Consider the following 23,378-nt stretch of genomic DNA (forward strand, 5'->3'; position numbering starts at 1 on the left):
TGTCCTGTTTTGAACGATTAATCACATTTCATTTCTGTACCCTGTCTTAATCATCCCCTTCTTCCTTTGTGTAAAGTCCCTCCCTAAAATAAAAGACGGATGCAGACTGAAGCCTGCATGCACTATTGCTTGCAGGGCCATGGAGGGTCTGTCTGCCGGTTTTGCATCCACTCTGGTCTCGGGGTGTCTTCTTGTCTCTCTCGTTGTGTCTTTGTGTGTATTCTTTCTCTATCTCTGTCGCTGCCACCAGATCTCCCTCCTTCGTGAACCAAACTTCTATGTCGAGGCAGGACCTCGACAGGTTCTATGAAGTAAAATGTGGCATCAGGATTAGAGGAAGACTCATTAACAACCTGCGATATGCAGATGATATAATCTTGCTTGCTGAAAGTGAAGAGGACTTAAAATATTTACTGATGAAGATCAAAGAGCACAGCCTTTGGTATGGATTGTATCTCAATGTAAAGAAAACAAAAATCCTCACCACTGGACCAATAAACAACATTCTTATCAATGGAGAAAAGATTGAAGTTGTCAAGGACTTCATTCTTCTTGGATCAACCATCAACACTCACGGAAGCAGCAGTCAAGAAATCAAACGACATATTGCATTAGGCAAATCTGCTGCACAAGGCCCTTTTAAAGTGTTGAAGAGCAAAGCTGTCAGCGTGAGGACTAAGGTGTGCCTGACCCAAGCCATGCTGTATTCAATAACCTCATATGCATGTGAAAGTTGGATAGTGAATAAGGAAGACCGCAGAAGAATTGATGCTTTTCAGTTATGGTGTTGGAGGAGAATATCATGGGCTGCCAAAAGAACCAACAGATCTGTGTTAGAAGAAGTGCAGCCAGAGTGTTTCTTGGAGACCAGGATGGCCAAACTTCATCTCTCATACTTCAGACATATTGTCAGGAGGGATCAGTCGCTGGAGAAGGATATCTTGTTTGGTAAGGTGGAGGGTCACATTAAAAGAGGAAGACCCCCAGCGAGATTGATTAGCAAAGTGGCAGCAATAATGGGCTCAAACATGGCAACAATTGTGAGGACCAGGACCAGGCAGTGTTTCGTTCTGTAGTGCATAGGATCGCTATGAGTCAGTACCAACTCGATGGCGCCTAACAACAAAAACAACGTTGCTCCTTGGAAACCCTATACAGGGTCACTATGAGTCGGAAACTACTCGAAGGCACTTAACAAAAACAGTAAATCTCCTTAAGTATTTCCCATTAGTGAAACTCTGATGGTAGAGTCGGACATGTAGACCTCAGAGGCTTATCCTGTTGTGACAGAGAAGAGCAGGAAGGCAACCAATGGACATAAGGACAAGGAGACCCAGGAAGAACACATCACTTTTGGTTGGATTTCTTTTTTTTTCCTGCTTCTTGTTTTAACTGAATATATCTTAGCTAATAAAATGTCCATAATGATTCAGAGGTTTGCAATTTAAAGGTAAACACAGGCTATGAACTAAAACAGTTTAGCAGCAAGAGAGTTTTTAGCTCTTATGTTGATTGGCAGGAAATCACTCCCAGAAACCCATCACTGGTTAAAAAGAATTAAGTACAGTTCAACTTTCATCGTAGTTTTCGATTTTACCTCAACCACATTAAGGAGTCTTGGTTGTTGTTGTTAAGTACCATTGAGTCGGTACCGACTCATAGTGACCCTGCACAGGGTTTCCGAGGCTGTAAATCTTTACGGGAGCAGAACGCCTCATCTTTCTCCCGCGGAACTGCTGGTAGTTTCGAACTGCTGACCTTGAGGTTAGCAGCCTGATTCATAACCACTACACTACCAGAGCTCTGATAGAGCTGTGGAATAAGCCCTGGACTGCTAACTGTAAGGTTGGTAGTTCAAACCCATCAGCGCACCTAGGGAGAAAGATGAGACTTTCTACGCCCCTTTATAGTGTCTCTGTGAGTCAGAATCAACTCGATGACAGTGGGGTTTTTGGTTTGTCTTGTTTTTAGGCTCAAAGAGATGAATTTGTAAATTTTTTAGTTCTTTGTGTTATAAATATCCTAGATCTTTATTTTATTTGATCAGTATAATTTGCTTTATAGTTTCCCTTAAAAGTCATTTCTCTTCTTAAAGGGACTCATATTTATGATTTCAACTTTTCTGTCTTAAAGAAGCATTTGTATTATTTTGTTTCTGTCTCCAGGCATTCAAAGGATGCCTGCCAGTAGCAATCAAGCCACATTTTTCTTGTTCATGTTCAGTATTAGAGTCCCATGGAATCTTCCAGAAAACCAAAAAATGAATTCTCCTACAAGCCTTCAGCAAATCTCGCCTCATTTTGCATTGGCCCATATTGCATCACAAGGTCCATTACTGAAGAAATCATTAACAAGTAAGGTTTACCCTTAGATCCATTAAGCCCAACCCTGGAGCTGGGCCTGGGGTTGGTTCCCCTGTGATATATGGGTTTCCATAGGAGTGGGGTGGCACTGTAGGATAAGTACTGGACCACAAGGTCAGTTTGAACCTCAAGATCGATGGTTCAAATTTACCATTCGATGGTTCACTATGAATCAGGACTGACTCCACAGCACTTAACAAGGGGAGACACCTAACACTCAGGGTTTTGTTGTTGTTGTTGAGTGTCTTCTAGTCTGTTCCAACTCAGTCACCCTGTATAGGGTTTCCGAGGAGTGGCTGGAGAAGTTTGAACCATGACTTTGTGGTTTGCAGTCCAGTGCTGATCCTACCTACAGCGCCACACCAGAAGTCCCAGGTTATGCTCGGAAGGAGAACAGGGTAACTGACACTAAGTAGGCAGCTGACAAATGGATCCCTGGTGTGGCACTGTAGAGTAAGCACTGGACCAAAAGGTCAGTTTGAACTGCAAGGTTGGTGGTTCAAATCCACCAGCTGCTCCTTGCATACCCTATACAGAGTTGCTATGAGTCGGAATCGACTCGACAGAGCTTAACAACAACAACAACAAGGCAGTTGACAATGTTCCTTGTGTACCTTCACCTTCAAACCACTCTTTTTAAAGATTAAACTCCAAAATATTTTTAATGTCATTGCCCATTGCCTGATTTTGTTTCATCTGTTAAAGGGAAAACTGGGCTTCTTCATTTTCATGCTACCTTGGTTCAGGATCTCTTGGCCCACCTGATTCACACCGGCTAAGCAATTTGTTTACTCATATTCTTTAAGGTTGTTGTTGTTAGGTGCCATCAAGTTGGTACCAACTCATAGCGACCCTATGCACAACAGAAACACTGACAGATCCTGGGCTAACCTCACTATTGCTGCCATGCTTGAGCCCATTGATGTTGCCACTTTGCCAATCCATCTCACTGGGGGTCTTCCTCTTTTTCTGTGACCCTCTACTTTACCAAACATATGATATCCTTCTCCAGTGATTGGTCCCTCCTGACAATATGCATGAAGTATGAGGAGAGCATAATATGGTATTTCCACTCGAAAAGCAGCTGAGTAAGAGATCTAACATGCAGTCGGGCTAATTTCAGGGCCTTCTGAGCACTGACCATATGCCAGATGGTTTTTCTTTAATCTTCAAGATAGCCCCATGAAGGAGGCATTGTTCTGATTCACTGATGAGAAATCTGAGGCACTAGGGAACATGCATGTCCATGTTCCCACATCAGTGATAGAACCAGGACTCCAATCGAGCTAAGCACTTTCAGAATGCTTTCTCTAATCCTCTCCTCTGCACTTTCTGCCTCAAGGTTAAGTGGAAGGAAAGCTCTCACAGATACTCCAGGGCTCCCAGTGGTGCATTCCAAGTGTGAGGGAATTGGGTATACTGATGTTGCCACTCGATACTGCTACAAGGCTCGATCTTCAACACTAAATCCTAGTTCTCCATGAAGTATCCATAGAGCAACTTCAAGGAGGGAGACTCAGTCTCCTGACCCCAACTCCTGAGTTAACTCCAAGAAATTGACCACTACTTTTAGCACTCCTTTTAAATAAAGGACAAATACTTTCCTCGACAGAAGTGCTTTATCTACTTCATCTGACTTAAACTCCCTTTCCAAGGACAAAGCCAACTATTGAGTGTGAAATCAACTGCTCTTTGAGACCAGGCAGTGATGGCATCAAATAGAGACTGAGCTCCCCTTGCCTATTTCAGACCAGGGGACTGAAGATTGTAAAGGGTGGTTTATTGGTGGTTCAGTCAGAGAAGTCTAGAAATCTTCCTAAGGCCTCCCATTTCTTTAGCAAGTTAAGTTAGGATCAGGAAAAATTCTGAGATGAGCAAGACTGGAGGCTAACACAAAAGGGAAAAATCACTACTTAAAATTTAGAGATTGGACACATTGTAGAATTTATTTTTGCATACTGAATTTTTAATTCAGTGATTTTAAAAATACAGAATTAAAACACTGCTTGTCTTGATGACTTATTTGTATGTATGTATGTACTTCCTTAAACTGTGCATTTTAAGGTGTATTACACTTAACTCACCCTGGTCCTGGCCCTGAGAAGGAGGTCAGGGCATTGAGAAACAACCAATGTCAGGGGTCACTATATCAACAGTGTTTCTTGGGTATACCACATTTAGTTAGCTACTGGCTAAAAATTGTGTGAAGCAAAATGGAAGTGAAGATGGGGATTCAGAGGTGCTCCAAAGCAAAAAATAAATGACTGTGTTCCCACCATCCTAAGACTCAGTCCATCAGATGTGTGATCAACTTATTAATACATATTTGTTGTTGTTGTTGTTGTTAGGTACCCTCAAATCAGTTCCAACTCATAGAGACCTTATGCAGAACAGAACACTTCCCAATCCTGCACCAACCTCACTATAATTATGCTTGAGCACATTTTTTCTGCCACTATGCCAATTCAATTTGGGGTTCTTCCTCTTTTTTGCTGACCCTCCACTTTACCAAGCATGATTGTCCTTCTCTAGGAACTAGTCGCTCCTTAGGTCTCAAGTATGAGAAATGAAATCTGGCTATTCTGGCTGTATTTCTTCCAACACAGATTTGTTTGTTCTTCTGACAGTCCATGATACTTTTAATATTCATCTCTAAAACCATACCTCAAATGCATCAATTCTTCTATGGTCTTCCATATTCATTGTCCAACTTTCATATGCATTTGTGGCTACTAAAAAATATCATGGTTTAGGTCAGGTGTACCTCAGTCCTCAAATTAACTTCTTTGCTCTTGAGCACTTTAAAGAAGTCTTCTGTAGCAGATTTCTTAAGGCAATAGGTCGTTTAATTTCTTTACTGCTGCTTTATTGAGTGTTGATGATTGATCTGAGCAAAATGAGGTCTGACATCTTCAATCTTTTCTCCATTTATATGGATGGTGTTTATTGGTCCAGTGGTGAGGATTTTTATCTTCTTTAAATTGAGCTGCAAACCATACCAATGTGGTGTTTGAGCTTCATCAGTAAGTATCTTAAGCCCTCTTCATTTTCAGCAAGTACAAGCAAGGTTGTATCAGCTGTATATCACAAGTCGTAATGAGTCTTTCTCCTAGCTCAATGCCATGCTTTTCTTCATATAATCTAGCTTCTCAGATTATTTGCTCAGCATACAGATTGAATAAACATGGTGAAAGAATACAACCTTGGCATACACCTTTGATAATTTAAAACCATTTAGTGTTCCTTTGTTTTGTTCGAACATGTGCCTCTTGGTCTATGTACAGGTTCCTCATGACCACAGTTAAGTGTTCTGGTATATTCATTCCTGTAATGTTGTCCATAGCTTGTCATGATCCACATAGTTGAAAGCCTCTGCGTAGTCAACAAAGCAGAGGTAAACATTTCCAGTATTTTTAGGAGGAAAAAAGTACCTAGTAAGCTTCTTTTGACAGTGTTTATGAGAAACACTGAGATTCCAGAATTAATACATGGTGCAAAACACCCTCCAAACTAAACCCAAACTCTGCCGAGGGTTCCATTCTGATTTATATTGTTCCTACAGGCCAGAGTAGAACTGCTCAGTAAGATTTCTGAGGTTGTGAGCAGACTGCTATGTATTTCTCCTGCCCAGCAGTCTGTGGGTTCTGGGTTCCCAGTTAGCTGTGGAGTGCTTACCCAGAGCACCACCATGGCTCTTGGACAAAAAAAGGCTTTTAAAATACTGGTAATTGGTACTATGGTTTTCTTTTAAGGTCACAAGCCATAAAGTATGCACTCCAACAAAATAAACTCAACGTACAAATCCGGTTTTGTCGATGAATAATTGTACTTATTTACACTAATCAGTTCTCAAAAGTAATCTAACAATTGCTAAACACTGTCTAGAAGACGGGCCCAAGGCAAAATGCTCAGTAAGAGAATTAACACAGTGGCTCCCCGATTCTGAATCCTTCCAAAAGAAAACCCCTTCCATAAAGATCTTCCCTGATTTTCCTTCCCACAAACTCGCTTCATTTTGATCTCTTCATCTTTCCTTTCCAAACCAGTTCTGACAAAGCTAGTAGCCATCATTGTTATCATCTGTGAAGTTGCCCTCGCTTTGATTCCAACTCATAGCGCCCGAGGAGCAGCTGGTGCAAATGAGTGATGACAGTTTAGTGTTTTACACCCTGAGAAATTACCATTTTGACATAGATTAAAATTTTAAAACCAAAGAAATGAAATTTAAATAACAATTTAATTCATCGTGGCTGAGGGTGGGCTCCCTAGATTCTTTAAACTACAGCACAAAGACTACCCATTCTTTCTTATTTCTAACCAACGTGTGAGCAATTTAGTGAGCTATTACTTTCTTACTGTGTCTCCTAAAATCCTCCAGCGCTCAGTCAGTCAGAAGTCAAAGCTAGAAGTGCCACGCCTGGGGGGCAGGGGTATTCTTTTGTAAGGCACTGCGCTTGGGCTAGGGGTATTTTCCACTCTGGATTGCAGAGCAGGGTAGAAGGATGAAGAACATCATGCACCCCAAGCCCCCAGGAGCAAGGGAACCACCCAACAGGAGGGGAGTTTACCCAAGCTGATAGAACTTGGCTTGGAAAAGGAAAACGAAAGATGGCTGAAATAAGAGCTGCTCGTCCCTAGCTGGGGGCAGACCTTTAACCAAGGGATAGTGGGGAGCACTTGGTTTCTCAAACTGTCCACACACAGGACAAGGACCACGCCCACTCGAAGGAGTAGTACTTACAGCAGCACAGTGCGCAACTGCGGGCCATTGGGCTATAGGGAGGTGGGCGCGGCTGAGAGCCCGCTCTCCTAAAGCGGCTCCGCAGTGTCAGACCTGACCTAAGGCACCCGCCGCCTGGGAGGATGTGCGATTCAGTGCGGTCTCACAGAAAAGCGAGGGTTTCTGCTGCTGCCGCATCGGTACCGCGGACAGTCGCGCGTGTTTTTGATGGGAGACAAGATGCATCAGAAGTCAGTTCCCAGCAATCCCCAAGCGCCTCCGTTGTCCGCAGAGCCAAGGGGCGCGGCGGCCAGGGCGATGCCTGGGGTGCGGGTAGAGCCGGAGCGAGGGGCGCCCCGCGCATACACTTCCTGCTCTAAGTCAGCTGCCTTCCTGGCCCAGCCTCACCGTGCCCAGCGTCCCGGCAGGCCGCCTCACTGCTCACGGTCCTGCGCGGCTGCCCGGATGGAGGCGCCTCGGCCCGGCCTCCCCTCGGTTCCGGTCGGCAGGGCTGAGCAAGCCGCCGCCCGCACTTCGGCTCGTGGACACCCACTCGCCCAATTGAGAGCAGTGTTTGCGTTGGCACCTCCTCTTCCCTCCCCGCCCCTGCCGCGAGAGGGACGGGCCCATCTGGCCCCGGCTGGCGGATTCTGCGGCCCGGGATGGTATTTATATGCAAACCGTCCTATTCGCTCCAGATTTTTCACGCCTGGCACTGGCAGAGGAGAGCTGTTTTTCCGATTTTTTTTTTTTTTTTATTGCACCTGCCTTTCCAGATTACCTTTGCGAACCTGTGGGAGGGGCCGAGAAGGTGGAAAATGTTGCTTTGCTTGGCAAAGGAAAGGAAAGTTTGTTACCCAGCGGGAACCCTCTGCCATGTGTAAGGCGCTGAGAGCCTCACAGGACAACCTTGGACTTTGCTTTGGATTCCGATGAACCTGTAAGAAAAAGAGGACGCTTGAGCTGGGCGCTCGTCTCCTCCCGGGTGGCGGCGACCGCGAGTCCCCGCTCCACCTTCCCCGCAAGGTGCCTTCAGAGGTGGAAAGGAACCAGTCCGACGGCTTGAAGAGGGGAGAACGAGTGGGGTCGGCGGAGGAAAGGCGAGAACGGTTCCAGGAGCTAGTCGCCCGGAATTAACTTTGGGTTAAAGTTATGGGAAGCGCGGTCATGGACACCAAGAAGAAGAAAGATGTTTCTAGCCCCGGTGGGAGCAGCAGCAAGAAAATCTCCAGTTCTAAGAGGCGTTCGCTGCGCGTGCACATTCCGGTAAGTGGTGCCCCGCGTGCGCCCACGACACTCTTATCACTCGGGCCGTTCGGAGAATGGCGCAGGGTGGTAAAGGAGCTGGGCTTCTGCCGCCTGCAACCTAGTCTCGGCAATGTCTGGGACGGTGGCGGGCTCAGGGCGTCTCTGGGACCCGGTCGCTGAGACCGCTTGAGTGCGATGGGAGGCGCGCCGGGTTTGTTTTGCTGGGAGAAAGTCGGGTGGCTAGGCTCCGGGGGGCGAGGCGTACAGCTGCCTGCTGGCGAGGAGACTGCTGGCGGGTGGCGCGTACTTAGGGCCGCAGGAGTCTCGCGGGGTGGCTGCGTTCTGCCGTGGGTCTGCCCGAGATCCCCTACGGTATCTCCAGGCCAAAGAGGAGGCTTCTCGGCCACCGTTCCTCGCTTGGACGCGCATTTCGGGCCTCGTGGTATTAGGGGGCTAAAGGGGAACCCTACCCCGTTGGGGCTGCTATGAGCTTCACCCTAGGCTCAGTCAAGCGCCTCGCCAGGTTCTTAAGCGCCCTTGATAGGTCTGCGGTTCGACTCTAGTTCGCGGGGGTCCTGGACTCGCCGGGCAGCTCACCTACACTAGTAGGTCGCAGGTGGCCTCTTGCTCTCGCCTCTCGGTAAACAGTTTCGGGTGGCAGTTGCTCCACAGCTCTTCCCTTAAGCTGTCAGAATCCCCCCGACTGGGTCATACCCTCAGCCTCTATCATCTAGTAAATGTCTGTATACATGTTTGTACACACATGCACACACACGCGCGCTTGGCTTTAATACTAGGGTGGGAGTGTGTTGTGGGGCCCCCGCCCACCGTCCTGCTTTACCTGGTTAAAGCTCATCCTTCCCTTCTGCTGCCAGGTGGGCGCGCCCGAGGGCCATTTCCCTATTATTCGGAACCCCATTAGCCACGTCCCTCCTAGTGTTTATTGAACGCAGCTTTAACTTTTAGACTTTAACTTTTAGATCTTCCTGTTCAAATTTTTTCTGTCAACGTGTGTAGAGTCGACAAAAGAGAGCGTCCAGTCTTCTGATCTGTTTCATTCGGGGAGACTCCTGGGCAGCCCTTTCAGCACCGCGGGGAGCACGTGGAGTGGGGAGACTGGGTCCTGAGCTGTTGTGGGACCACAACAGTGATCCAAGTGTGCATATTCTATTTGAAAATAAATGTCCCTGTTCTAATGGGAGATATATTTTGACCATATTTGTAAATTACAAGTTGGAGGGTCACTACTACAAACTTCCCTTTAGTAGTGACCGACCACCTGAGCAAAAAAACCATTTAACCACTGTTTCTCTCATTTTTCAAAAGAGAATGTGCCTGCTTTACTTGCCTTGTGGGAGAAGACAAGGCTGTCTGGTCCCACAAAGATTTAAAATCTCAGAAACTGTATATAGGGTCGATTTGACTCATAATTGACTGGATGGCAGTAGTTTTCTTTGGTTGTGTTGTTGTTGTTGTTAAGTGCCGTTAAGTCGGTTCCGACCCATAGCGACCCTGTATAGAGTTTCCAAGGAGCAGCTGGTGAGATTGAACCAATTTGCAGTTCAAACAGAATTTGCAGTCCATAGCATGAACCCACAGCACCACACCAGGACTCTGGTTGTTGTGATAGTTGGATTAAATAACCCATGTAAAATTAGTTTGGAGATTTTAGGGTCATGATTTCATAGGATATCCCAGATAATTGACCTAATAATGTGTTTACTGCTTCTGTTCTATCTCCTGGATCACTGGGTAGTAAAAAGCTTGCAACTGGTTATTCAAGATACATTAATTGTTCTTTAGTCGCTTGGAGCAACAGAGGAAGAAGGAAAGTCAGAATCAGGAGGAGGAAATTGACCGTCTGGCTAATTGCCTCCATTAAAAAAAAAACTTCCTCCTCCTTTGCCATGAGACCAAAAGAATTGGATGGTACCCAGCTATTATTACTGAATATTTTGATCAAGGATTGTGTAAAACAATCCTGATCAAAAGGGGAAAATGCAGAACAGAGTTTCAAAGTCTCATGGACCCCAAACGTTCTGGAACCATGGAAAATGGATGTTTAAACCTTAAACCAAAAATAGGCCCTGTCATCTTCTTTAAACCAAATAATAGTTAACCTTAACCAGTGAACAATGTCTGCCTTGAGCATTGTGCTTGCTTAAGATTTATCTGGTGCTGTAGGGTAAGCACTGGACCACAAGGTCAGTTTGAACCTCAGGGTCAGTGGTTCAAACTCACCAGCTGCTCCTCAGAAATCCTATACAGGGTCGTTATGAATCATTACCAGCTTGACAGCACTTAACAGCTAGAATACAGGATCATACAGACAACAGCCTATCAAAAGATAAGATAGGAAAGTTAGGGGCAGTGAGTTTCTTTTAGCAGGAAGGAACAGCTTGAACCAGGAGGTGAGAATGGTTGTACTGGTGGTGGCTATGTGCCGTGGAGTCAGTTCCAACTCATAGTGACCCTGTACAGGGTTTCCAAGGCTGTAAATCTTTACGGGAGCAGAACGCCTCATCTTTCTCCCGCGGAACAGCTGGTAGTTTCGAACTGCTGACCTTGAGGTTTGCAGCCCGATTCATAACCACTATGCTATCAGAGCTTGAAGAATAATCACTCCCTGAATTGTACATGAGAAGCTCTTGAATTGGTGTGTGTTCTGTTCTGTTCAACTGCAATAGCTAAAGTAAAATATATATATATATATATATATATACAGACATGTAGATATGTATATATCCATGTGAAAACTCTTTACAAATGTAAAGCATTATATAAATGTATGGCTAATACACATGCACCAGAGCACCTAATGCATAAAGAGAGAGAGAGAGAGACTTGTTTATTTATTTAAATGCATTGTCCTGTGGAAAGCCAGATTGTAGATTGTAGTGAGGAAGTACATGAGCCAGGCCCCAAATGCCCTGTTTGAGCTGAGATGCCAGGCTGTGGAGTTGAACGGCTATGAGAAAGTCTTACCCACTCTCCCTACTTCTAGTGATGACTGTGACTGCTCTCTGTACCGTTCGTGGCATGATTTTGCCTTCATGGAATGTAGCATTCATTCATTCATTCTTTAGCTGTTCACTGAGTGCTGACATCACCCAGCATCTGGCTGGTGTTGCAGAAACAGTGAGCTTAGTGGCTGCATGATGAGTAATTGTTGTTGTTAGGTGCTGTCGAGTCGGTTCCAACTCAACTCATTAGCGACCCTGCATAGGATTTTCAAGAAGCGACTGTTGGGTTTGAACCACCAGCCTTGTGGTTAAACTGCTTATCCCATAGTACCACACTGGGACTCCATAATGAGTAATTAATTACATGCTATCATATGTCAAAGTAGGCATTCAGACAGATGATAGGAAGTGGTATGAAGTCATAAGATGAATTCTGTAGGCAGTCCAGGCTCCTAGAAGTAAGAGAAGGGAGAGAGGACGTTAGGCCCAGAGAGGGTAGATGGCTAGATTAAGTATGAGAAAGTACGAGGCTACTGCCATCAGGAGGCCAGCATGAATACCTTCATGGAAAAAGGGTTTGCTACCAGGTTCAGCTACCCCCCACCCTTTTTTTAAGTTTTTATTGTGAATTGAGTAATAGTTTACATGGGAGAACATCAGTTTTATATTCACCCTGTCGTATTTCATTTCATTGCAGTGATTACAATCCCCTCCATGCATCATCATTCAACAGTATTTGCTTCTCTTCCCTCTTGTTTTTTTTTTGGGGGTGGGGGTGGGGGTGGGGCAGTTGTACACCAGAACACTCAGGAATATACAGTCATTCAAACAACCAAAGGGCACACCCTGCAAGCCTGCCCGCCCCCGGCCACCAGCACACAGCCCCTCTCCCTCCATGAATCTAGAGTCCTCAGCTGAAAGAGCCCCATCTTGATGAGGAAAACAGTTTGAGGATGAGGTCAATAAAAAATTGTTTGAAACCAGATCAGAGAGGTCTGCCATGTAGAATTGCCAGACTTAGCAAATAAAATTACAGGATGCCCGGTTAAATTTTAATTTCACATCAATAGTTGATAATTTTTTTTTTTTTTTAGTGTAAGTATGTCCTAGTCATTATTTGGGGTATGCTTATGCTAAAAACATATTCATTTTTTATGTAAAATCCAAATTTAACTCTTGTGTCCTGTCCTGGCAGTCTGAAGTTGAAGGTAGGCCAGGGAGTGAAGACAGCTTCCTGAGACAATATGAAGCTACAGCTGAAGACACTGGTGGTGCCCTACCCCTTGTGCCTAGGGGCCGTCTAAGTTTACCTGCAGCCTCTCTTGCTTATGCTTGTTTTTTCTCTGTGCCGGAAGGAATTCTCCTGGATTGGGCCATCTTGCTCATTCCCCATGGAAGTGGTAGGATTATGCCTTTCGGGGAATTTCTCATCGAATGAGAGGTGTAGTTGGTAGATAGGAACCCCAGCTTCCCCATCCCTTGGTGAAATATTTAAAAGTGTGTTCTGTAGGTTTTCCCAGTTGCCCCTAGCAGACCCAAGTCTTGGTTGCTCATGGGGTATCTGCTATTAAAGGACCATTATTGGTTTTTTGACCAAGATGCATTGGAATAGGAAATACAGCCTTGGTGATAGAAATGACAGAAGAAATTTACGTGATAGAATTTTGCTGGACAAATGACTTATTGGAAATAACCCTTTTCCAGCAACATAAAGTGGATATACACATGAACCTGACCAAATGGAATACACAGAATCAAATACACAGGGATCAAATTGACTACATCTGTTAGAACAAGGCCAGTGTCAGCTCACCAATTTCTCATATACAAGTTCAAGTTGAAGGCTAAGAAATTAAAGCCAGTCCATGAGAGCTAAATTATGACCTTAATTATATCCCACCTGAATTTAGAGATGAAAAATAGATTTGAGAAAGAAGAGGAAAAAAAGAGTAACCTGATACAATCAGATGATCCTGACCTACACCTATGGATGCAGTAGCTCAAAATAGGGAACAAATCTTTGCAGCAGGGATCATTCCCAACCCCTCCATACACAGAGTAGACAGGGATGGGCAATTTGGGCATTGGCTATCCAAAATAGGGGCGGGGGGGCTACAAAGGCAAGAAGTGACTGGCTTACAAGCTTTCAAGAGGGAACCTAGATCCAGAGGGCATGGAGGAAGGTAGAATCTCCAGTGAATAGTATCCAGTCTGTCTAGGCGGGGCTGATGAAAGGAAATGTGGATAGGTCTCTTGTGATACAAGGGTGAATAATTGTTACCAGGACTGATTGTGAAGGTTGTAAATGTAAAAGTATACATTTTGTGGCAAGGAGGGGAGTGATTGACTTTGCAGGCTAGGAGCGGAGGTCCCTGGAACCATGAAGGGATAAGAGCGGAGAGCGGAACCCTACCCAGAGAGGCAGCGATCCCTGAGATGGAAGCAGAGATGATGACATGGAAAGATGGAGTAGCTGGGGACTCAGGACCCAGGGAGGAAGAGGGGCTGTGTGCTGTCAATGGGGGCGGGAGGGGGGGGTTGGGAGCAGGTTTATAGGATGTACCCTTTCGTTGATTGGTGATGCGTGGAGGGGATTGTAACCATGGCAATGAAACAATATATGATAGGATGAATGTAAAACTGGTGTTCTCCCATATAAACTGTCAAATAATTCACAATAAAACTTAAAAAAAAAAATAGATTTGAGGTATTAACCATTAATGACCAAAGACCAGATTAGTTGTGGGAAGATACAAACAGCATCATGCATGAAGAAAGCAAAGGTTATTAAAAGATGGGAAGGAAAGAAAAGACCAAAATAGTTGTCAGAAGATACTATGAAACTTGCTCTCGAACATAGAGTACCTAAAGCGAATAGAAGAAATGATGAATAAAAGAGTTGAACGAAAGAATTCAAAGGGTGGATTGAGAAGATGAACAAGTATCATAATGAACAGAGACTGGAATTAGAAAACCAAAAGGCAAGAACTTTGAGCATTTCTCAAACTGAAAAAACTGCAGGAAAAAATTCAAGCCTTGAGTTATAAAAGCCCTGACTCCCAGAAAGACAAACAAATCTGTCTTGGAAGAAGTATAACCAGGAATACTCCTTAGATGCAAGGATGGTCAGATTTCATCATATGTACATTTGACATGTTGGGAGAGAGACCAGTCGAATGACATCATGCTTGTTAGAGGGTGAACAAAAAGAGGAAGTCCTTCAATGTGATGGATTGACACTGACCACATCAAGGGACTCAAGCATAGGAATGATTGTGAGGCTGGTACTGGACTCGGCCGTGTTTTGTGCCGTTGTACTGCCTGTATGAGTTGGAAGTGCCTCAACAGCACCTAACAACAACATTGGTTTTCCGTTTTCCCTCGACCCACTTTCTTCACTCTCTTTCTGTGCTTGCTGAAATCACGTACTGAACCTAAGTCCCTGTCTTGTGTTGACTATCAAAGGTGGTGGGAACGATGCTTTGTGAGACTGGCCTCGTGGCTGTGTGCAAAGGAGAGGAGGGCTAGTTGGTGTGAGTAGCTAGTCCAAATGCTGGTCCAAATCCAGAGAAAGGGAGTGAGAGTGTGAGCTAGGGTAATGAGAGGAAGACAAGTGAAGGGCAGCAGTGAGAAACAGTAAGGAAGGATGGTGAGCTCAGTATCTGAATAAGGGCATATTGGGTATGTGTCGATGGCCTGAATCTGAGATGTTTGTTATGAGAAGCTGATTCTTGGCAGAAAAGGATGAGTTCAGTTGTAGCTAGGGTGGATGTGAGCCGACAGTAGCACATCCCAGGGAAATGGCATCTGCTTTCTCATCACATGATCATGGGGTTGAAAGAATGTCACATTCAAAGACTTTGGGGATACTCAGGAATTGAGAGCATGGTGGCTTCTGTGGGTGAGGCTCGGTTGGTGTTGTTTCAGGGATGCTCACAGTGACAAGGGCTTCCAGGGTTTCCAATGTCAAAACAGCTTGCACCTGCACATTCTTGAATTTCTATGCCTTAGAAACACTTTGAACCCAATGGATCTTAGCCTCCAGCCCAGTATCCATAAACCAACACATGGCCAAGGTATTTGGGGCAGTAATTGCCAGCCTCTCTCCCAGGCTCTGATAGTTTTTCTTCTAATTGCCTGTCTTTAGCCAGTCCCACCAAGCCTCCATATGCACACCCTTTTGACCAACAGACTCTGCTGTGCCTCGAGGCATCAGAGACAGGAATCTACCTTCGAGGACAACCTGTGCCTAAGGGCTCTCATTGATGGTTAATGTTGTTGTTGTTATGTGCCCGTGGAGTCGGTTCCAACTCATAGCGACCCTGCATAGGGTTTCCGAGGCTGTAAATCTTTATGGGAGCAGAAAGCCTCATCTTTCTTCCATGGAACAGCTGGTAGTTTCGAACTGCTAACCGTGAGACTAGCAGCCCGATTCGTAACCACTACACTGCCTTGATGGTTAATAGGAGACCTAAATTACTCAATAAAAGCAATACATTCATGGAATGACATTGATGGCTTGGAATTAGCCCTACACCCTAAATGAGGATATAGCTGCTTGACTTTAGCCCCTTCTTTAGGCAATTTGGATCACGTTTTGGGTCTTGTCAGGGGAAAGGCAAAGTGTGAGAGGCAAGCTTGAGAAAGGATCCCTTTCCTGGGCTTCTCTTGGCCTCTTAAAGCAGCACGATGACCATAGTGTTTACAGTTGTGATGTGATGATGTCTCTTAGCCATAACTTCTAATGTAAAGCAGGATAATACGGTGGTTGGAATGGTTTTAGAAAGCAATTCGTTGGGAGCAAGGCTATGAGTGGCGTTCTGCCACAGCTTTGCCAGAGCAGCTGTCACCAGGAAAAGTCAGGTTCTTTTTTCCTTTTTTTGTTTGTCTGACAAAAACAACTTTCCTATTTATGCTGAAATCTCTGTATCTCACAGATGCATATTAATGACTGCTGGTTAGCATATTGTAGATGTTGGGAACTGCTTACAAGCTGGCAGTAGAGCAGGAGACCTGGGGGAAGGTGGTAAGGTGATGAAGGCAGTTACAGAGAGGGCCCAGGCCAGGAGCCTGTAGAGTGCAGAGTGGATATGTTGTCGTTGTTATGTGCTGTAGAGTCGATTCCGACCCATAGCGACCCTGTATATAGCAGCCCAGTATTTGCTGCCATGGAGGTAGGCATGACTGATGTGGTAGGGTGCACATGTCACCGACCTCCTTGGGAGAGGTGCTTCAAAAATCCTTCACTGTCTGGAGATAAACCAAAAATAAACCTAGGAGCAGCTGGCCTCTGGGGCAGGATGGGGAGATGTGACTTGGTCTGGACGGCCTGTCTCTGCAGATGAATGGATTTGCCTGTGGCGTCTCCAGAGGAAAGCTTGACCTGCTGAGGAGGCCAGAGCACTAGTAATGGGCCATAATGGGCTGGTGGCCTGGCCCCAGCTCGTCCCATCAGGTCTGCTCTGCTCTGCTCGGGCACTCTTGGAAGGAAAGGTATGAGCAGATGGATGGAGATGGGGAGCTATGATTAGGGACTTCTGAATTCAGGTAGTACTTACTGCCCATCACACCACTAAAATGCCCTGGGCTGAGGTCTCAGCTGAGGAAAAGGGAGATGCCTTCTGGCATAATGGAGGCCTTAGATGACTCCAGAACTTTCAACTGGTTCATTCCTCTTTGGCTTCCTGATGAGAATTTGCTTTTCCAACCCAGAGAAACTGAATCAGAATCTACATTTTAACAAGATCCCTTACCTGGGTGGCACTGACCCCTGCCTTGTCCTCGACCAGATAGTAGTAGTACCTGAGCAGGAGCTGCTGAGTTAGGGTTGAGAGTTGTTGTTAAGTGCTGTCTAGTCAGCTCTGGCAGAGGAGCTCTGGTAGCCTAGTGGTTACGAATTGGGCTGCTAACCTCACGGTCAGCAGTTTGAAACTGCCAGCTGTTCTGTGGGAGAAAGATGAGGCTTTCTGCTCCTGTAAAGATTTACAGTCTCAGAAACCTTGTACAGGTTCGTCATGAGTCGAAACTGACTCCACGGCACAAAGCCATCAATCAACAGTTGGTTCCAACTCATAGAGACCCTGTATAGGGTTTCCAAAGAGCAGCTGGGTTGAGGGTAGTGTTTCTCAAAATGTAGCTCCCAAGCCAAAACCAAACCCATGGTCATCCACTTGATTCCTTCTCATAGTGGCCTGTGGTACCTTGTATTTAGTTGGTACAGCTTTTCTATCCAAAGTCATCTGAATTCCCATCAAGGGATTGGGTGTCCCCTTGCAAGTAGGGTATACAGGACTTTAACTCTGGGATTGGTTAGTTTTGCCACCTGCTTGGTTTAAAAGGAGCCATCTCAGAAGTAGGAACAGATGATCCCAGGACCATTAGGAGAGAAGTGCATGATTGGAACGTGAGATCCCACCAAGAAAAGTGGTGACAGCAGAGGTGGTAGCAGAGGTGGTGGCATGGAGAGACGGAGCAGCTGTGGGCTTCTAGGTCCAAGGGCTGAGTAAAACTGAGTATCTACAGGAAGGAGGCTGGCTTGCATAATATGCCTTTTTTTTTGACATTTGCAGATTGGCTAAAAGAGCTTTGTACCATTTGTTTGAGCAGAGCAGAGGCTAAGGAGCTACGTGACTGACAGACCACAGACAAGAGAGAGGTGTGCTTGCAGTATGGTAGAGAAAAGGTGTTCCTGTTTGGAAAATTGTTGCATCCTGAGTGTTTCTGATTCTGCATTGTACTCTGTTCACTTCCCTTATACTGTAATGAATTACTAAACCCAGATATGAGACAGAGTTCTGTGGGGAAGTAGGGTTGGTGTCAGAACAGGGTAAAAAAGAAGATTGTAGGGTAGAAGCATCTCTGTAAATATTTACAGGAGCAGATAGTTTCATCTTTCTCCTACAGAGCAACTGGTGAGTTTGAACTGCTGATCTAGTGGTTAGCGTAATGCTTAACCTATAGTGCCTCCAGAACTCCTTTCCTCTTCTTGTGGTTGTTGTGATGTGCTGTGGAGTCGGTTCTGACTCATAGTGACCCTGCACAGGGTTTCCGAGGCTGTAAATCTTTACGGGACCAGAAAGCCTCATCTTTCCCCCGTGGAACAGGTGGTAGTTTCGAACTGCTGACCGTGAGGTTAGCAGCCCGATTCGTAACCACTACGCTACCCGAGCTTAAAAATGATCAGTTTAAGGCTTCCCAGAGTAACAGTGCACTAGTTGACTCTGACTCAGGGGGTGTCCATGTGTGTCAGGGTACAACTGTGCTCTACAGGCTGATGATTCAGAAGTAGATCGCCAGATCTTTCTTTTGAGACAGCTCTAGTGTATTTGAAACTGCAGTCTTATGGTTAGCAGCTAAGTCTGTTAACTATTTGCACTAAGGCATTGCTGATGTATTTCTTCTGACCCCAAGAGTTACTGTTTGGCCATCTGACAGTCCACCCAACCTTCCTTTTTTGGCTATCTTGGAAGAGTGACCCAAAGACAGGATATTTGTGGCTTCCAAATGAAGGTGAAAGGACAGGCCATCCCTCCATCCAGGGTAACCCAGTGTGGGCCTGGGTGAGGAGAACACAGTTTACGGCGGTCAGAAAAGTCTGAATTGTTCAAATAATGAGGTGAGACAACTCACTAATCATTTGAGGAGAACTTAAGCTAGATCCCTATGGCATCTAATCAAAATAAAATCCAGAGGAAAAAGAAAAACTATGTAAAATAAACTCTCAACTATTGATGATTATGTAGTAGGGAGTGTTTTACTAAACATGTCACGAAAAGCTAAAGCCACAAAAGAATAGAGTAATAAATGTAACTACATAACATTTTTAACTTCTGTATGTTTGAACAGATGAAACAAAGAAAATGAAAAATAGAAACAAAATGAAGACGAGCTGATGGGTTTGGGGAAAGAATTGCAATATATGTAGTCAAGTAAATGATTAATACTGTTAATATATAAACAAGTAAATATTAGCATACAAATAAAAAGCAAAGAATGGAAACAATTTTCAATAGCTTGTTAGACACTGTGGAGAGTCTTGGAGCCCCTCAAAGTATGACATTGGGACCCAGAGTCAAGTTACTCCACAGAACTGTTCTGTGACTCAGAAGTTTATAAATGAGGCCCCTGCCCTGTTTGTTTGCCCACTTCATGAGTTGGCCAGTGAGTGGCTTCCTGCAGCATGGGTAGAGTGTGTTGGCTGAATGCCAGTTAAACACAGATCCCAGTATGAGGTCTGCGGAGCGAGGTGATAGGCAGATGGAGAACACATACGTGGCTGCCTTGCCTGGAGTATGTACCATGCAGAGGGAGCCTAGAGCGTGTGAACAGCTCACACAGTCACACAGTGCAGTGGGTGTACAAAATGCTTTCATTGTGCAGAATCTGATATTCAGTGACGGGGATGACACAGAGCTGAATCCCTTTTCTCCATATGTTTATGTTTATGTATATATATATATATATATATATATATATATATTTTTTTTTTTTTTTTTTTAAAGAAAGTTAGGGGTGTTGGCCTCAGAGATGATAAATCTGTGTGCTCCTGAGAGACCTGAGGGGAATATTAGGGGTGGTGGTGGTTATGTGCCGTGGAGTCAGTTCCGACTCATAGCAACCCTGTACAGGGTTTCCTAGGCTGTAAATCTTTACAGGAGCAGATAGCCTCATCTTTCTCCCGCAGAACAGCTGGTAGTTTCAAGCTAGTTATTTAACAGTAGATTATTAAATGCATTTCCTCAATTATTTACAGTAAACTTTCTCCAGAAGACACAAAAGAGTGAGGGTTATCCTTTAACAAAAGGTTGGGGTAAAACTCAACTCTGTCACATTATTGTGGACAAACAGAAGGTAGGCTCTGGTGTGCCCAGGCTGGTGGCCCAGGCTCCTGTCTCTCCCTGGCTCTGGACTGAGCGTTCCAGCCTCTCAGCACCTCTTCTGCCTCTATGAACACACTGTGTGTCTTTATCTTCCTCCATGCCTTTGCACTGATGTCTCTCTTTCTCACCATTTGGTAGAACACCTCCTCCTTCCTGGGCTAAGCAGCGTTAATTACTTCCCTCTCTCCAGTGCTTTGTCCTAACACAGAGCATGCTGCAGAATGTTTCTCTTCCACTAGACAGTGTACTTCTTTCTTTTATTCCTCACTTCTTTTTAATTATTTTGGACTCCTGGTGTGGCACTAAGATCAGCACTGGACTGTGAACCACAAGGTCGGGAGCTCAAACCTACCAGCTGCTCTTCTGAAACCCTATACAGGGTCGCTATGAGTCTAAGTCGACTCCACGGCACTTAACAACAACATTATTTCTTTTGGGAGTGCGGGGGCTCCATATGATAAACACTGGACTGTGAGCCACAGGGTCTGTGGTTCAAGCCTGCCAGCTGCTCTGTCGGAGAAAGATGAAGCTTTCTACTCCTGCGAAGATATAAAGCCTCGGAAATCCCATATAGGGTCGCTATGAGTTGGAATCAACTCGACGGCACGTAACAACAGCAAATTTCTTTTTCCTGTCTCTTTTTTTCTCTCTTAAAAAAAGGCCATTTGTTTATGCCCCTTTTTTTCATTGTAGCAATATACAACAAAACATTTGCCATTTCAACCATTTTTACATGTACGATCCAGTCATACCAACACATTCCCCAAGTTGTACAACCATCACCTCTATTCATTTCCAAATCCTTCTTTTCTCTCTTAACTTTTTTTTTTTTTTTTTGTAAACACTCCCCCTTCTTCCCTTTCCCTTTCCCTTTTTTAATTTGTGGGAACGTTCCCAATGGCTTGTCCTAATGAGAATATTAAACATACATTGTTTCCTTTCTAGTACATGAAAGAAAAAATCAGTTTACTTTTTTATGTCTGCTCTCCCTCACCTTTTTATCCCCACTTTACACATGGTGTAAACAGGTATCTGTGTTCCCCATTACCTGGTGGGACCACATATGGAGAATGAAATGTGTCTGGTCCACGCTCCACTGCCTTACCCTTGCCTTGGTCTGGTACCTATGTGTGGAACATCTTGAGACCCTTGTGTGTGTGGACAAGACTCTAAATGTTGTGTAATATTCATACATGATGAATGCACATGTTTAAATCCTGAGCCATTAGTTCACCAAAAGAACATCTCTGTAATGATGAAGAAGATGTGATGTAGTATCATCAGGGTGCAGGGTTAACTGTTTTCACTATTGTTGTTGTTGTTGTTAAGTGCCGTCGAGTCGGTTCCAACCCATAGCGACCCTGTACAGGGTTTCCGAGGGTGTAAATCTTTACGGGAGTAGAAAGCCTCATCTTTCTCCCGCGGAGCTGCTGGTAGTTTCGAACCGCTGACCTTAAGGTTCGCAGCCCAATTCGTAACCACTACGCTACCAGAGCTCCTTTTGAAACTCATTTTATCTCCTCTAGCTTTACCAGGATCTTTCCCCTGCCTTTTCTCTTTGGATTCCCCTCCTGTCATAAAACCTAACAAAATTATATTGTTGCTAATACGTGTGATGCTGTAGGATAAGCTTTGGACTGGTAACCATAAAGTCTGAAGTTCCAGCCCACCAGTCACACTTTGGAATCCCTGTACAGGGTTGCTGTGAGCTGGAACTGACTTGACGATCGTAAACAACAATAACAAGGCACGAGGTGGGTGAAAGAAGTAACTTGGAAGTAGTCCTCATGTACTTTCCCCTGTAAAACCAGTCACACAAATAAATGTGCTCTTCAGTGGTGCTGTTTTTCAACTGTTTATTTTCTTTTACTTTTCCCGTTTTCCCAGTTTGACTTACTCAGCTCCCTGCCAGGGACTTTCTGTTTCTGGGCACCAATTACTTTTATTGAGGCTACTGAGGTTACTGAACAGGGCTGCAGCGTTCTTAAAAACTGGTGTGAAATGCTGCTCTCCTCCCTGCCAGTTTTCCTCCTATTCTCCATGAGCCCTTCCTGTGACTCAGGGTTAGTGCATCGGTGGAGCAGGGACTGATATCACAAGGGAAACACCTGTTGTCCCCTATATCTTCCAAGGTAGTGGACCAACCCAGCGTGGTATTGCTGTAGACAAATCAAATGCCCACACTGGTTCTAAATCTCTTGTACAAGGTGGGACAACAGGCAGGTGAGGTTACTTGCAGTTGAGGTGAGCAGAGCCCTCTGTTTACTTACTGACTGTGGTCCTGCTCCAGGGTGGGCTGGGGAGCCATGGGAGGGTGCCTGCCTTGTCCCTCAGTCTTAGCCACAGGATGCTTAGAAGGACCTGCATGTGGGCCAGCCTGTGCTGTGCGCTGAGGAAAGGGCCATTGGCAGTGCGCCCCACCTGGCGAGGAAGGACGGCAGCTGCGCCTGACCCAGCCCTGCACTGGAATGGTTCATCTGATTCTCACTCACCTCTCTCTTCTACTTTCTACTTTGAAAATAATTTAATCTCCATCCTTTACTTCCTATTAACAGGAAGTCTTTCTCTGCCAACTCCTAGCTCATGCTATCACTATTGTGGGGCTGTGCCCAGACCTGTGCTTTGATCTCATCTGACCTGGTGAGGAAGCTGGTGATGAACGTGTAGCAAAGATCAGACTGCTCTTTGCACCCCAGGATCCCCACCCTTTCTCCAGGAGGCTGAGGCCGAGCTTGCTGTGGGAAGCCTTCCTTCCGTCTGCTGCAGCCTGTGCTCCATGGGCTTAGCCATTGTTGTGTTCCCAGCTCGGGAGCCAAGTTGGCCACATTCTAGAGTGTTCAGGGAGCTCCACTGTGGAGGACAATTGGCGGTTAGAGAGCTATGAATTCCAGAGAGGGAGAATCCTAGAGTTTGAGGCCATTTGACAAACATTTTTCAATTTGCAGGCACAGAAATGGAGAGCTGGGGAGTTATAAAGATGCACACTTCACAGGTAGGCATGGTGAGAGCCGGGCTGGAAATCCAGTCACTTCTATGTCTCTTTTCTAGGCGCAGGAGCCCTGGTGGTGCAGTGGTGAAGCATTCAGCTGCTAACTGTGAAAGGTCGGTGGTTTGAACCTACCAGCTGCTCTGGGAGGAAGATGTGGTCGCCTGCTTCTATAAAGACTGGTGTTATAAAGTGCCATCGAGTTGAATCCGACTCGTA

The 23,378-nt window shown here is 45.2% G+C and overlaps 1 protein-coding gene across 1 annotated transcript in view; it reads left to right on the forward strand.

Annotated features, from left to right (window-relative positions):
* The first annotated feature begins 8,235 nt into the window (after positions 1-8,235).
* The window catches only part of PRKAG2 (protein kinase, AMP-activated, gamma 2 non-catalytic subunit), a 474,947-nt gene continuing 459,804 nt past the window's right edge, over positions 8,236-23,378 (forward strand). Inside the window, exon 1 of the mRNA XM_006873702.1 lies at positions 8,236-8,349. Coding sequence (XP_006873764.1) covers positions 8,236-8,349 — 114 coding nt within the window. The remainder of the gene's footprint in view (positions 8,350-23,378) is intronic.

The sequence above is a fragment of the Chrysochloris asiatica genome, unplaced genomic scaffold (genome assembly GCF_000296735.1).
Source record: "Chrysochloris asiatica unplaced genomic scaffold, ChrAsi1.0 scaffold00249, whole genome shotgun sequence".
In the NCBI taxonomy this organism is placed as follows: domain Eukaryota; kingdom Metazoa; phylum Chordata; class Mammalia; order Afrosoricida; family Chrysochloridae; genus Chrysochloris; species Chrysochloris asiatica.